At 33.6% G+C, this 15,532-nt stretch overlaps 2 protein-coding genes across 3 annotated transcripts; both read right to left on the bottom strand.

Annotated features, from left to right (window-relative positions):
* Nucleotides 1-698: 698 nt before the first annotated feature.
* Nucleotides 699-5,774, bottom strand: LOC11426408 (serine--tRNA ligase). Of its 2 annotated transcripts, XM_024782569.2 has the most exons (10): nt 5,496-5,774; nt 5,344-5,414; nt 5,106-5,267; nt 4,917-5,022; nt 3,969-4,162; nt 3,109-3,212; nt 2,846-3,029; nt 2,361-2,540; nt 1,342-1,532; nt 699-974 (listed from the first exon to the last, which is right to left on the bottom strand). In XM_024782569.2, exons 1-10 carry the CDS (start codon nt 5,626-5,628, stop codon nt 818-820), a joined length of 1,482 nt encoding a protein of 493 aa, XP_024638337.2. In that variant the 5' UTR covers nt 5,629-5,774; the 3' UTR covers nt 699-817. The 2 variants fall into 2 exon arrangements, with proteins under 2 accessions (XP_024638337.2, XP_003591104.2); XM_003591056.4 differs by lacking the exon at nt 699-974 and having other exon boundaries at nt 1,057-1,532; nt 5,496-5,772.
* Nucleotides 5,775-7,718: 1,944 nt separating this feature from the next.
* Nucleotides 7,719-13,685, bottom strand: LOC11415657 (uncharacterized). Its single transcript, XM_003591054.4, has 9 exons — nt 12,941-13,685; nt 11,830-12,078; nt 11,409-11,723; nt 10,530-11,189; nt 10,376-10,444; nt 9,796-9,963; nt 9,290-9,506; nt 8,845-9,189; nt 7,719-8,315 (listed from the first exon to the last, which is right to left on the bottom strand). Exons 1-9 carry the CDS (start codon nt 13,523-13,525, stop codon nt 8,224-8,226), a joined length of 2,700 nt encoding a protein of 899 aa, XP_003591102.1. The 5' UTR covers nt 13,526-13,685; the 3' UTR covers nt 7,719-8,223.
* Between the last annotated feature and the right edge of the window lie 1,847 nt (nt 13,686-15,532).

The raw sequence follows: 15,532 nt of genomic DNA, 5'->3' as shown, positions 1-15,532 counted from the left end.
ATCTACAATAATGTACAATTTCTTAATTAATACACAAATTCAAAAATTCTGATTCACGAGTCCTCGATACACGGTTACATGTCTCGTATAGTTACCTAAATATTAGTTGTGGGACAAAGAAAATCGTTAACAAGCACCCAAATCATCAGTAGAGACATGTGTGCAGTTTTTTTTTTTTTTGAGAGCACATGTGTGCAGTTATCATTTAAGAAAAAACAAGCACATTTTTATATTGGCCACAATCGTTGATGTGTCAATCATTGATTTGAAAGAGATATGTCGCTTCACCCCAATCCTTCTTATCTTTCTGATGTATACCTATGGTTTAAAAATAGTTAAGATGAAAGAGAGAATAATATGGGAGAGATAGAGAGTTTAAGCATCGTAGGTTCAATTTCTAAACATATGCAATTATTTTACATTTCACTATCAAAGTGTGTACATCATCAGTTTTCACATCTAATATCGTAGAGTTGCATATAAATGTGATTTGATGGCTGGAGAGGAGAATTTAAGTTGATAAGGTAGTTCAACTCCAACCCCAATTCCAAACAATAGTGCTTTCGCAGTCAATATCTACCAGGGTTAATCCATAAAAAACAAATGAACCAGTACATGATATTTTTGAAAGATTCACTTCAAGTCTTTGACCGCATAGAAAATACTGTATTAAGATTCAGATTAGAAACATGTAAAGCTTTAGGGTAAAATCAATCATTATTCTTATTCATAGTTGAAAATTATGCATAAAAAAAAAATCATAGCAAAAAATCAGCCAGAAAATAGCCACCAATAAAACCACGGCATTCCCTCCCTACTACAATACATTGAATATTCTTTTCCAGACCGAACTCTTCTTTCCGATGAAATTCGTAATTGAACTTATTATATGACCAGCTCGATTAAATGGAACATGACCAGCTCGATTATATTGAACATGACCAGCTCGATCATACTGAACATGTTTCAACGCCCTGCAAGATAGAAACCAATAGACTTCAGAATTTTAATCCCAGAAACCATAACTCCCTTGCACTGAATACACTCAAATCCCACTTTTCAAGCAACAAAATTAAACATGCTTTGACATTTTTTGTCACAGAACTTTTCAACCAAAACTGGACATCTGATCCAGAGTCTTAATCTTTCAAAATGTATAAGCTACCACAACAGAGTGAATTTAACACAAGGTTTGATGAGTTACAAAATATGATCTATGTCTTTTCTGCACAAACAGGTTATGATGGAGGAATAACAGTGGTCATCGCCTACAATTCCGAACGATTTCTTCTAAAATATCATTGACTAAAAAAAAATGCAAATTAGGCCTTCGATTTCTTCCCTTTGGCTTCATTATTCGGTTGGTTCTTGAATGGCAGGAAAGTTTTTCCAAACATGAACGGCCTAAGGACTTCTGGTATCTCTACTCCATCCTCCTTCTGGTTGTTCTCTAGTATGCAGCAAATGGTCCTTTCAGTAGCCGTGAGAGTGGAGTTCAACAAATGAACATATTGCTTCAACTGCTCATTGCTCTGTAACAGGATAAGAGAGGCAAAGCCTAACAGTTAAAATTATGAAACTACAGTTATTAAATAGCATTGAATTCAGTTAGCCAAAAGAACATATTGCTCAAGTAGCAATCATTGACAAACTTTAAGCTATGAGTCTAAATGAAGACTATATTAGTATTCTAAACAGAAGTAAACCCATCATCAATGACAGTTATTCTAAAAATATTTAACAAGGATAAAATTTCCTCCTCTGCAAAGTAAAATTTCAATAAAAGACCAATCAGCAGAGAAGGAAGAATTTAGAAATTTCAGGAAGAATGCGTTATATAAACTGATATTCCGAGATTCTAACATATACAGGGAATCATCTCTCCCCTCCTCTCTCTAGAATAACTTCTTGACCCAACAGTACTAATAATAAAGCCAGAGTTTAACTGCAGAATAAAATTTAATTATTCTAAAAATTAAATTGGTCTTCTAAACTGAAGTATCACAAACTTAATTATTCTAAAAATATTTAACAAGAATAAAATTTACTCTTCTGCAAAGTAAATATTAGTCGTCAAAATAGAAGTAAGCACCGCCATCACTGACAGTTATTCCAAAAAAAAAATTAAACAAGGATAAAATTTACTATTCTGCAAAGTAAAATTTCAATAAAAGACCAGTCAGCAGAAAAAGAAAGAATTTAGAAATTTCCAGAATGGGTTATATAAATTGATATTACGAGGTTCTAACATATATGAAGAACTTAGGCATACTGATCCTCCTCTCTTTAGAATAATTTCTTGACTCAACAATAATACTAAATAATAAAGCCATCAATGTGATGAACTTAGGTATACTGACCTTCTTCTGTCCGTATCGAATTTCTAATTTACGGGCTTGGTAGTCTGTACAATTTGAACAGGACACCAACTCCCTGTATGTTTTAGAAGCTGGAAACCATGCTTCTAGATCATACTTCTTAGCTGCGGCATCATTCAAAGCTCCAGATACGATGGACACAATTTGATAGGGAATGTTCAGCTACAATAAATAAAATGCAATTACATAAGAGAAGAAAATAAAAATAAAAAAGATGGCAAATAAAGTTAAAGTTATTGATTTGGGTTGAAAACGACCAAGTGAGGTAATACAAATGTATGAGTAACCAATACAGAATATAGGCAATAATCATATATCTCAAATTTACAAGAAATAAAAAGATGCATTAAACATTACTTTGATTAGACATGTTTGGCATGTCAAAGACATAACAGATAACAGTGGGTTAATCTAACACTGGGATTCAGTTCTTAATGGAGGGAACATTATGAAGGACGTTGTCATACCGCTTTGTAGAAGTCCTCGGAGTTTTTGAGCATTTCCTCATGCATGTCCCATGAATCATTATCATTTGGGGTAGTCATGCAAAACTGCTCCACCTTCTCAAACTGGTGAACTCGGAAGATTCCTAAAGTATCCCGACCATGAGATCCAGCTTCTTTACGAAAGCAAGATGAATATCCAGCATACCTACAGCAAGCATGTTCCCAAGATTAAAAATAACAATTTTCCAATTTTAATATTAAACATGTAACTAAATTCAAGTTACCTTAGGGGTAGACGGGTAGGATGGATCCATTCGTCTGAATGATATGCACACAGAGGTTGTTCTGCTGTTGCAATCAGATACTTATCATCTCCTTCCCCGGTTACCTAAAGAAGAAAAGAAAATCCTAAGATAAGCTCAAATCAGAGGAAAAAATTGGGGTGGATATTAGCTTGTTATGTAGTTTTAATTTCAGACAGTATATTCAATAATCTTTAACTCCCTCCAGTCTCGAATGTAATCATTAAATATAGAAACTATTCAAATTCAATTGCCACAAAAAAATAAAAACTTCTTTCACTATAATTAATGATGGCATTCCTAAAATAGCCCTAAGTTTTCTTTTTCAAAGACTCTTATTCTCATGGAACATTTTTTCATCAAAATTGCTTCTTAGGATGCACACACAAAAATAAATAACATTTTTCACAAGATCGAGAAAATTACTTGCACTTAACCAAATTTCTTAGTATGTGTGAAATTAGGGGCTTCTGCTTAAAATGGATACCAGAAAGAGTATAATACAAAAAATGCCACCATTGCACCATGCCAGTATGCTTCTTGTTATAAAGTTTAGTGAGGAAATCATTCCTTAGGAAAAATTGAAAAATGGCAATATAATGAAACAAAGAAGCTATCTTTGTCGTGGTGAATGAAAACCAATCAACAGAAAAAAGAAACACTACAATAATGTTATTTGCAGTATGGCACATTAAAAAAATAAAACATAAGAATCTAAAAAACAAATTATAAGGTTTTACTAAGAATCTAAAAAATATCGGCATCGCTAACATGTCTTATAATAAAATTTAATTCTTATAAGGACACCTAGATCAATAATGGAATGAACTTGATAATTTTACCTTGTAAAGCTCTTCATCAAATTGGGCTAGTTGAGCACACTTGGACATTATATCTTTCTTGATGAAGAATGGAGTATGTAATGCAGTATATCCCCTTTCCGCCAAAAAATTAAGCCCAAACATGATTAGAGCTTGGTTAAGAAAAACACCATCTCCTTTGAGATAGAAACCTCTACCTCCAGCAACATCGGCTCCTATTATACATCAAACAACATGACAAAATATTAGATACATTCAGAATAGGTATATGACCAGAAATGTAGAAACTATTGAAAGCCTTAGCTACTGCAGTTGAATCACAACAGTGTTCCATAGGTAACTAACATAAAAAGCTTCAGCTGGGAAACACAAATACAGTGAAAATGATGATGCACAATTAACTAAAAGAAATTATACTCTTCTACATTATATTTTAAGGCATCAAGCAACATGTTAAATCATTTTTTTTATAAGTAGTCTAGTGGCTAGAGCTCCAGAGCTCACACATTTTAAATGTGGAGAAGTGGGGTGTCCGGGGTTCGGACCCCGGCCTCTGCATATAATATGCAATATCCCAACCAACATGTTAAATCATATCAAAATACTTGACCGTGTCCAGATTCGGGATAGTGGCAGAAAGATATCGTACAAATTATGAATTAGTGCAACAGCTAACCTAAAACACACATAAAACAGTTACGGAAGCAGAAAACTAGAAGGAAAGCGTACTGGAAAAAGAATAACATTTATTATTAGTGCGTTTGTTTGTGTGATCCCTAAAAGCCACCATGCATTGAACCTGAAGCTAACAAATATAGCTCCAAAAAAGACTAGCTACCATGAAAACAAACAGCTACTGTGATTACAAAAACAAGAGGATTACAACATCCTGAACAGTAATCACATTCCAAACCTCACAATATTAAAACAAATAAACAATGTGACTTAAATATGTAAATAAATTCAAACCTTTCTTCAAATCAGCTATCTCAAGCAAGTCAACAAGATCCACATGATTCTTGAGCTTCGGTTCATCTCTTTTCTCACCCCATGTTCGGACGACAAGATTATTAGCCTAAAACATAAATTATCCTATGAATTTCAAACAAATACTACATTATCAAAGAAAAAATCAATAGAATTGTAAATAAAACAAACCTCATCATTGCTGATGGGAACAGAATCATGAACGAGGTTTCCAATGGTTTCCAATTTAGAATTCAAGAGGTTTAGGGTTTCCTGAGCCTCAACCTCTTTTTCAGCTATCTTTTTCTTAATCTCTTCAGATTTAGCAATAAACTCGGTTGCATCTTCACCACCCTAACACACACAGAAACAAAAAATCAACAATGCAAAAATCGAAAAGAAAATAAAAAAAAAATTGAGATATGCTTACTCGCTTGAGTTTGGAAACTTCCTTATTGATTTTGTTGACTTCTTTACGGAGATTCTCAAACTCGAATTGACCTGAAATAAACAAAACAGGATTAGGTTAATGACATTGAAATTTGTAAACTGAAGATGAATGGAGGAGGAAGAGATTATTACGTTTTCGCCATTCTTTGTCGAGATTAATAACTTCGTCAACTACTTCGACGCTGGCAAAACGACGGCGTTGAGATTCACGGATGATTTCAGGGTTGTGACCCTTTTCAACTCGGAAGAGATTGATATCTAACATATTTTCAGGGTTGAGTCGCCGTCTAGCGAAGATGAAAACGAGGGAATGAATGTAATCGGAGGGTGGAAGAGTAGAGTTATTACAGTGAGATGAGATCGATGGAGTGTAGTGAAGAGGAAAAGAGGTTATATGCAGATTTAGGGTTTTTAACAATGGGCTTGTGTTGGGCCTATTAAATATAAAATGCAATGAAAATTGTTTTTCGTTTTTCGGACATTAAGAACTTCACAATAACACAAGTAATTTACTTAACTACCGTTGGGTTAAGCGGCGGCAGTTAATAGTCGCTGGGCTCCAGCGGTAGTTAACTACCGTTCATAAAATACAACTTAAAAGAAAACTGTGACATTGTAGGAAAGAGAAACACATGGGTGAGTCAAATTTCTTTCTTCAGCTTTCTTCTTCCTCGTGTTGTTGTTGCGGGATGATTTCTTCATCTTATTATTTCTTTCTCTATTAGAAATTGGAATCATTATTTTTTTTATTTTATTGTTAAAAAACATAATCTCAACTTTTGTTTAAAATCCATCAAAAGATGAAAATTTGTTGAAGAGCACAATCACAATCTGCCATGGAAGAATTAACAATTGGATTTTATTAGGATTGATTTATGTTCTTAAATTATTAATTTTGAATAGAAAAGCATAAGACACAAAAAAATCAATTCACCATTTTTGGTTGTAAAATGTCAGTGGAAGAAAAACAGAAAGAAAAAAAATGGGTTCAGGTTTTGTTGATATTGATTCAATTTATTTGTATTTGTTTGATGTGGTTGAAACCCATTCTTGTTCCTAAAAAAGAGCAACAACAACAACAAGTGTGAAGAATCAAACCCACAAAAATGAAGAAAGTGAATTGGAGTGCAGATACTTCTCTCTCTCTCTCTCTCATCAATATGAACGGTAGTTAACTACCGCTGAAGCCAGTGGTTGTTAACAGCCGCCGCTTAGCCCAACGGTAGTTAACTACCGCTGAGAGCTATTTAATAAATTATTTGTGTTGTTGTGATGTTCTCAATGTGAAAAACAATTTTGAAATGCAATCTTGCACCCAAAGTTACTTCACTTCATTCTTGCACCCAAAGCTGCTGTGGACAAGAATTTGTTCAAATAAATATGAGATAGATATTTTTCATTGTTTTTATTATTTTTTACTAATATAAAAATAAAACATAAGACGAGTATTTGTCATTGAAAAATATAAAAATAAAAAAAGTTTTTGTCATTGATAAGTATTTGTGATAAATAAATATAAAAATAAGAGAAACACTAATGTCACAAACAAATAAATTATTCTTCTTCTTATCAGCAGAGCAAACACATTTTTTTTCCACTATTTTAAGACCCCTTCTTACCAGTCTTTCAATACATATTGTTTGTGTATAACCTCGACATTTTTGTCAATGTAACCAACGAAACAAATTCAATGAAGATGGAAATACAAGTCCAGGTGCATTCATTAAAGCAAGGTCTATGTTAGTCACAGACAGTTACGAAATTAAGCTACATGCAATAATTTTTTTTTTTAACTTCTCTAATAAGCAAATGCCACAGAGTATGTTAGCTTTGTTTATGTGACACCGACAATTTCAAACAATTATACTAGTTTATATTTGTTCATTTTGTAGGTAATGTCTAGTATGAATACAACAAGACACATCGTAAACAAATTGACAGAACTGGATATGGATCCAAAATAAATCTCTTAGAACATTCGAGTCATCACATCTTCTCCTCCAACACACGTACTTCTCAACTTCTATTACATTTATTGTGTGTTTCAATTTAATTATAGGTTGATAATAGTTTTGATTGTCCTCAGTCTAAGCGAATTTAATGTGTTTTTGGGTGCAAAGTGATACTGTCAATTTGTGATCAAGTTTTAACTCTTCTTTATTTAGATCCATTAATGTATGAGTTAACTCATGGTTGTGAAGTTCACATGTCACTAATCAACCATCCAAGATCATTCTTCAATGAACTCTCACCCCCCAAAGCCCTCTCCCTTCCCCTCCAAACTGTCAAATTGAGCCAAGGTACTGCACAATGAAGACAGTTCGTTACACATTTAAATCAATCAAATTATTTATATTATTAAATAAAATCATGCCAAAATACTAGTATTACAAAATATGGTTAAGGGAAGAATCCCAGTTGCTTTACAAATAACAACATAATTTGACAAACAAACAGTATTATTCCCTCTGCAAAACTGGATCGTATCCAGAATTCTACTGTGTGTAGTATAGTTCTTTGTAATCACTAGTAATACATTTTACACTTGTAACAGCCGGCTATTGTTTCAATGCTTCCACTTAAAGAATGGTACCTATCGAAGAAAGAATTAACTTAATTGGTGACTTTGCATGATCAGACTCCAGAGCACTGCAACCATATAACTTTCATCCCCCACAAAGATCTACTTTCGCCGTTAACGAGCTGCCAATGCACCTCACCCCAACTAACCAAAAAAAAAGAGGACCCTGCCACAATCTCAGATCGACTTTTCTTTGAGTGTAATTTTTTTTAACTACACACTGAAAAATCTAGTGAAAGAATCTCCATGTTTTAAGAGACTTGATTGAATTGGCAGGTATCACTTGGGAGGATCCGAACTTATTAGATTGCCCCACAAGTTTGCGAGATTGACGAAGTAGTGCTTCCCGTTCCATGTCGCCAAATTTAGCCCTGATGGATAAAAATCAGAGGAGAAAAAAGATTACAGGCTGAACAGGATGATAGGTAATTGAGATTTTCGCTATCCATTTTTAAATGAAAAGATGAAAAACATCACACCATTTCCCACTTCACTTAATAAAAAGCATAGCCTCTGAGCTACCGATCCAAATAGATACTAAATCATATGTAAATTGGTGTTCAATATTCAACTATTACTACATAATGCAGAAAGACCCATTCCAACTTATTTTGTTCCACCTTATATATTAGAGGTGTTTTGATAGTTTACTCCCCCAGGTCAAATCTCTACTATGCGGCAGATGGCCAAAGGAGCCAAGTTGAAGAGATATCCTAATCCCATGCATCAATACTTGTCGAAAAATGTACGGAAAATTTACATGCTTAAAAGATTGTTCTCATTGTCGATAGACACGTTAACACTTTGTTACATTGAAAAAATATTTCCTATTAAAAACATAACTTTCAAGACATTTTATCGATGGGGTTTCAAAGACAGCTAAGCTTATTGAACAAATACCTGGTATGCAACCAGCAGGCAAGGCTGACAACTGGCACACAGTTTCTTCTCCTGAGAAGACATAGCTCTGAAATGCATGCTCATCAAACTCATGAATGTACTTAATGGATTCAACTAATTCCCTTGAGATGCCATCCGCGTCAAAGTTATTATGGTTTGATATACTAGAAAGTGCTTCTTCAAGTCCTGAAGCCAACCACAGGCTATTACACTCGTTCAAAAGGGTAAATAAACTTGTACAATCTATGGAACCTGACAACATCCATGGTTTGTGAAGTTTGGCTGAAGCTCCAACGATTTCTGCCACTCTATAAATTTCTCCAAGTGCATGGATATACTGAACACCTATGTCAACCCAGGACCGCAGAAAAAGGAAGAAGTTAATTCATACTCCATAAGCAGCACAGCAGTACATGACTGTGCATGATTTAATCAAGTAGCTTACCTTTTGGGATAGATAATAACTGGTCATGGACATTCTTTTGTACCGCTTCCTTCCAGATATAAGCACCATGTTTCAGCTCTTGAGAACAAACGAAGGCAATCTTGGACCATATTGTAAGATAATTAGATTGTTCTTCCCCTGATCCCAACTTCAGAATTCTTAATGTTGATACTGCATCTTTCAAGAGTTCCATGGCAGATTTTATATCCGTCTCGGCCTATCCATGCACAAATATGATCATGCAATAACAAGTGTTGTCAAGCTAAATGGTCCAGTAAGAAAGAAGGGTATCGATAAAATACAACAAGAAAAATATAACCCTTATCCACTCAATTAACCTTAACAGCTCATAAATAACATTACTTATGCCAAAATCAGTTATGTGATTATATATTTAGTATATATCTATTAAACTCGGACAGTAATTCACACAATACTATATATTTGCCCACACAAAAGAATAAAACTTGAAAATACAACACAATATTTTCAAAATTATATCATACCATAGACAACCTTGATGCTAGTTGGTATTCTGATTCAAGAGGTAGGAACTTTGGCTCCTTCAAAACTTTAAGAAGCTCATCAAAGTTCACATTTCTCGGCGAATAATTTTCTGAGAGATATTCAACAGGTACGCTCATATGATGCTGATGCAATATCTCAGAAGATTCCTGTAAAGGACAAGATTAGTAGGAACGGGGCTGAATCGCTTATAAACCATAAATAGCATATACATTTAGCTAATGACAAAGAAATGCACACACATATAACAACTTAACAAGCAGAAGACCAATTTCACAACAACATTGACTAATGGCTTCACACATTAACTTTTAACAGAGGCCTTTGAAACGACGAACACAAGTCATAACCATGCCACACTAGGCTTCGGGTTCTGGTAGATTTCGTGCTAAAATCCTGAGAAATCTACCTTGAGATTTTCCACTTCTCTCATGGAGAAAGCTCTATTCCCCTATCCCCTTCCCAAGGTTGCAGAGTTGCAATTGTTAGGGGAAAATAAATAGCCCTAACAAAAAAATTAGACACAAAATTTGATAACCATAAACCGGTACATATACTGACCTGAATTTCCACCTCAAGAGCTTTTACTTTTGCATCTTCACCCGAAAGAGCCGCAACATCTTGAGCTTTCTAAGAATATTTGTTTGTGAATAATTTCAGTGCCAGTAAGTATTATCCATTTTTTATGAAAGAAAGAACACAGAAGATTACCTACCTTGAGATTCTGAAGATGGAACAGGACATTATTGCACAACTCCTCCTTCAATTTGCTAAAAAACTCCAGACAATCAGACCGTTCTAATTTGGTTGAGAACTGCGTCAATAAATCTCTGTGATCTATAGTAGATGCTTGATCTTGAGTACTTGTTCCAGATATAGCATCCTTAAATTCCCACGAATCATCTTCAAAATCATCATTATCATTGATCAAATCAGAATTTAAAACTTCCAAGGAAGTCTGCAATCCATTCTCATTGAATTCTGTAGGATGATTAAAAGAAGTGTTTTGTGTAGATTCCTGGGCAAATCGGGTTTCAGGTGAAGCATCCTTAAAGTCCCCAAAATCATCATCAAAATCATCACTGTTATCCAAATTGGAGCCTGATAATTCGGGGGAGACACGTATGTGATTTTCACTTGCTTTTGGTGTCACATCAGGAGAAGTTTTTTTTTCAGTTTGACTATATAAACTCCAGATCAAGTCATTGATAGATAAGTTGGAACCAGGACTATTAAAGTTGTTCTGCATTGGAGATACTGGTGCATAGGGAGACAAATCTTGAGAATTAGAATGTTCATTTGTATCGGGAATATCATCGCCAAAAATTGACAGAGGCAAGGCTTCCCTACGATCCTCTGAAGTTATTAGCGGCTTCTGGAAATAGAAAGAACAGTAGCACGGACAATATGTTTAAAAAGTATGAAGACTATCTGACAATTCGACAAAATAATGTGCCATAAGATTGATTCATAGAAATATTCAGTAGATTCACAAGCAAAGTTTAAGAACTCAAGATGGAATGTCCTTTTTAAAAAAATCAAACCAAGACAATCCCTACAATATATAAAATATGACATCAAATTGATTCAGTACCTCATGTTTTATTCCTATTTCCATGTCTGCATCCTTTGATTCAAACAGATTGACAACTGAATCAATATTTGTATTGGTTGGGGAGGCATTGCTTTTGTTGATTTCGTCGTGGTTGTTTTCGGTTTTGAAGTATGACTCTGAAAATAGACTGTCTTCACCCTTGGAACTAGAATTGAAATCAAAGCCAAAGCCCCATCCGTTAGATTGATGAGATTGTGATGCAAGAGATGGGTCAATAGAACTATGTGAAGCTCCACCATTACCGTTGAATGCCTCTATATCAGTGGGAAATATATTGTCCTTTTTTGGTGCTTCCTAATGCCAAAAATTCACAATTAGATTGTGTAAATGTTTATTCCTTGATAATCTGAACAATGTTGCATAAAATGAGGAAACTATGTTAAAACTTAAAACAACCAACCAAAGTTTGATTTGATCCTGGCCATGAATGTGCATTCGCCAACATCCCTAAAGTTTGATTGAACATATTAAACCCAGCTCCAGTTTCATTTGATTCACTTTTCGGACCTGGCTGTAGGCTGTGAGATGCAGAAATAGGACTGAATTCAAACCCCAAGTGCCACTCACCAACTTTGTCAGAAATCCCAGGCGATGAATCCAACAAAGCACCAACACCAACCACACTATTACCCTGCTTTGGCGATTCAACCTTTAAAAATAAATACATATTATAAGTTAAATGAAACCCATTACGTGAAAAAACAAAAGGTCTGTATAATTAAGCAAACATGTGTTACTGTGATGAATCCTGAAATGAATCTCTTGCCAAAATGCATAGCTTCCAAATATATTACTAAAAGATAAATGTTACCACACCAGCACAAAAAGTAAAGCATAAAGCATTTATAAAATTGGGCTACATTTGGATTGACTTATGAACATGGGCTTATCTGTCATAAGTACTTAATAACATTGTGTTTGAGGGAGTTCATGTAAACATCTTCCGACATGTCCATAGCTAGTTTTAGCTAATTTCAATAAGCTTTTCATAATAGCTTAAGAAAACGGCGTATAACTTACATGAAATCAATTTAACCATACTTTCTCTCCGAATATATAATTAGCTCAAATATAAGTGCTTAAATGATAAATGCTTTTCCTCTAAGGATTAGTTGAGTTGTTTATCCAAACAGTGAATTGATCACTACCCACATGCATTTCTTTCCAACCCTTTTCTTCTCATTTCACTACAATTTAATCAACTCGTCCTTTTTCCTCCAAATGAAAATTAATGAATATGAACAACAATGTAAAGCTTTCCTAAAACTAGTTTCCATTTTTTTTTTTGTCAATTAGCCTGGTGGCTAAAATTTTACCCTTTAAGGACCCTGCATATTGCAGAGTCTCTACCAACTAACTATGCTCACGGAAACACTAGATTCCATTTAACAAGTCATAAAAAATATGTATCCACATTATTTGAAGTTACAAGAGCACAAATCAATCAAAATTAATATAAACGCTAAATTTATACTACTTTCCATCATTCAATTCAGCTTCAACCAATTTACCTTAACATTCAAGTTATTGTTTCCAGCTTCCCATTCTGCAGACTTGAATTCCCATCCATCATCATCCTCCTCATCCTCATGCTGATTCAAATCATTCCCATTCGAGTTCGAGTTCACCGGTCCATCAACCTTTGGATTTGTAGCATCAACATTTGATACCGAATTCAAAACCGATCCATTTTGAGAATCAACCTTCGGCTTCTGATAATACAAATTGGAAATCAAATCACTAATTCCAACAACACCATTCAAATCAGATCCATTTTTCACAGCACCACCGCCGTTACTCTTGCTAGAGAAAAAATCATTGGAATGAGAAACAACAGGTTCATCATCTTCCTCACCGAAGATTGAAAGCGGAATAGCACCACGAGCTTTGTTTGCTTCAACAGCAACACCGTTGGTTTCGTTTACATGCTTCTGAATGCGATCCGATGAAACTGTGAATGGATCAAAGGGTTTTGAAGAAGTCCCGCCATTGACGAAACCTCCCCAATCAACGGAGGTAGAAGAGAATTGTTGATTTGGAAAGGAAGCGAATTTGAAGTCACCGAAGCTTTCATCGTCTTCTTCATCTTCCGCCATAGCTGAGAGATTTGAGCTTTTTTCTCTCTCGGTTATGGCTGCTATCTTTCGGTGCGAATAGCGTTTTTTTTGTTTTTTTTTGTTTTTTGTTTTTGTGAGAAATGTTTTTTTCTTTTTGAATGATAGATCTCTAGTGGCAAATGTTAATGCTAACTTTAATGTATGATGGAACCACTACACATTTTATATTTTTTTATGAATCAATCAATGTGAGTGATAATCATAAAATAGATTTACATGAATACTTTGATTTCATTTGATTGAATGGAACAACTAGTCCACTACAGCTTTCATATTATTTGTCCAGATAAAAAGTAAATTTATTTATTTCATCCCTGTGTACCGTATGTATATATTACTTTTAAATTATTCACAAAAACAAATGTAGTTTATTGGTCATGGATCAGAAAGTAAGTTACATAGTAGTATGCGAGTTTATTGGTCATGTCTGAAATAAAAATCACATGTGATTCAGTTAAGTTTGGATGACTATTTTAAAAAAATTTAAACCGATCTTAACTAAATATATGCGGTTTAATTTGAATCGTTTTTTCATATCCAAAATATAAGATATATATTTTTTATTTACTTTTTGTTGAAGAATATTTTTTTTTTATTAATATCAATATTGCACAGACACGGTAAAATAATATCTTTGTTGCAGAATATATTAAAAATTTTAAAATCATAGTATGAAAATTATCGATTATTTTAAATTAGTTCAATACTACTCTCGTTCCTTTTTAATTGTCATTTTTTGATATTTTACACAAATCAAGACAGTCAATAAATGTTACTACTTTTGATATAATAATTTATCATTTTTCAATAACAACCTTATTTAATATATTGTATTATATATTTCACTCTATAATAAATAACTAAAAGTAATATTGGTAAAATACATTTAATATTGCATGAACTTTGAAAGTGACGGTTAAATAGAAACAAAAAATTTCTACAAAAGTGACACTAAAAAAACACAAGGGAGTATATAAAATTAAAAACGAACAACCAACATAATAATACAATATATAATGCTAATAAAAGAATACATAAATATTAGTAATATTTAAGTCGGATGTAATTGCTTGTGGAACATTCTAGTGATGTAATTGCTTAGATTTTAAGTCGAATGTCAACTATAAATAGAGTAGCTAGCCATCACAAATATTCATCTTTTATTCTTGGAATTCAATAAGTGACAATTGTCTTTCTTAATAAAAGTTCTTTTCTTTTCCTTTACTTTCTTGTTATTTAATTTTATGCTTTTCTTCTTCTTCTCAATGTCTACGATGAACATGAGTGAGTAGACTTCTCTTGTCTTGGGATTGTTGGATAAGTCTAATGACATAATCCTAATCAAACCAAGTTTTAACCCTAATCTTATGTAACCCTAGTTTCTAATCTAAATTCACTATTTTAACATGAATTAACCATTATTAAACTGTGGAAACGAAAGTAGAGGGTTTGATAATTGTTAATCCATCATCTCAAATATCAATTCATAAAACGAAAGTGGAGTTTTGATATTCGAACAAGTGAATTTAGACAAGGATTGTAAAGGCAGCGAAATAGTCTTTGTAATCCTTGAGACATATAAGTTTCAAACTTTAAGAATTCTAATAGTAATCAAGTTAGCGAAATAGGTTTGGTTGCTAAAGGAACCAAAATCTAATAGTAATCAAGTCAGCGAAATAGGCTTGATTGCTAGAGGAACATAAGAGAAACTTGTCTTTAGAAGTTAGGTCTAACATAAGGTTCTATGTTTAATAGTTTGTTTGTGCAACTAAATTCTCTTCTAATCATCAACTAAAGTTAATTGAATTGAACAACTTCCTGTCAGAACGATACTCTTTTATTACTACTTCGGTAAGACCGTGCACTTGCAGTTTTATCCCATCAACATACTCTCTTTCACTCTTACCGTGCTCACTCGTTTCTCTAACTCTTTGATTTAAATCTTATGGCTGTGATGAGATTTCATTGTGATTGAATCTGGACCTC

Source organism: Medicago truncatula, chromosome 1, assembly GCF_003473485.1.
Source record: "Medicago truncatula cultivar Jemalong A17 chromosome 1, MtrunA17r5.0-ANR, whole genome shotgun sequence".
Classification (NCBI taxonomy): Eukaryota; Viridiplantae; Streptophyta; class Magnoliopsida; order Fabales; family Fabaceae; genus Medicago; species Medicago truncatula.
The sequence above is the reverse complement of the archived record's forward strand: the minus strand, read 5'-3'. Positions and strand labels throughout refer to the sequence as shown.

Bases quoted from the DNA above. Each gene is read 5' to 3' on its own strand.
- LOC11426408 (XM_024782569.2), bottom strand. From the start codon at position 5,628: ATGTTAGATATCAATCTCTTCCGAGTTGAAAAGGGTCACAACCCTGAA. The intron at 3,030-3,108 runs GTAACTTGAATT...TGCTTGCTGTAG, and splicing joins CCTACCCGTCTACCCCTAAG to GTATGCTGGATATTCATCTT. The intron at 975-1,341 runs GAAGAAATCGAA...TCTATCTTGCAG, and splicing joins CCGAATAATGAAGCCAAAGG to GGCGTTGAAACATGTTCAGT.
- LOC11415657 (XM_003591054.4), bottom strand. From the start codon at position 13,525: ATGGCGGAAGATGAAGAAGACGATGAAAGCTTCGGTGACTTCAAATTC. The intron at 12,079-12,940 runs GTAAATTGGTTG...TTATTTTTAAAG, and splicing joins ACAATAACTTGAATGTTAAG to GTTGAATCGCCAAAGCAGGG. The intron at 8,316-8,844 runs GTATTTGTTCAA...TTTATCCATCAG, and splicing joins GCCTGCTGGTTGCATACCAG to GGCTAAATTTGGCGACATGG.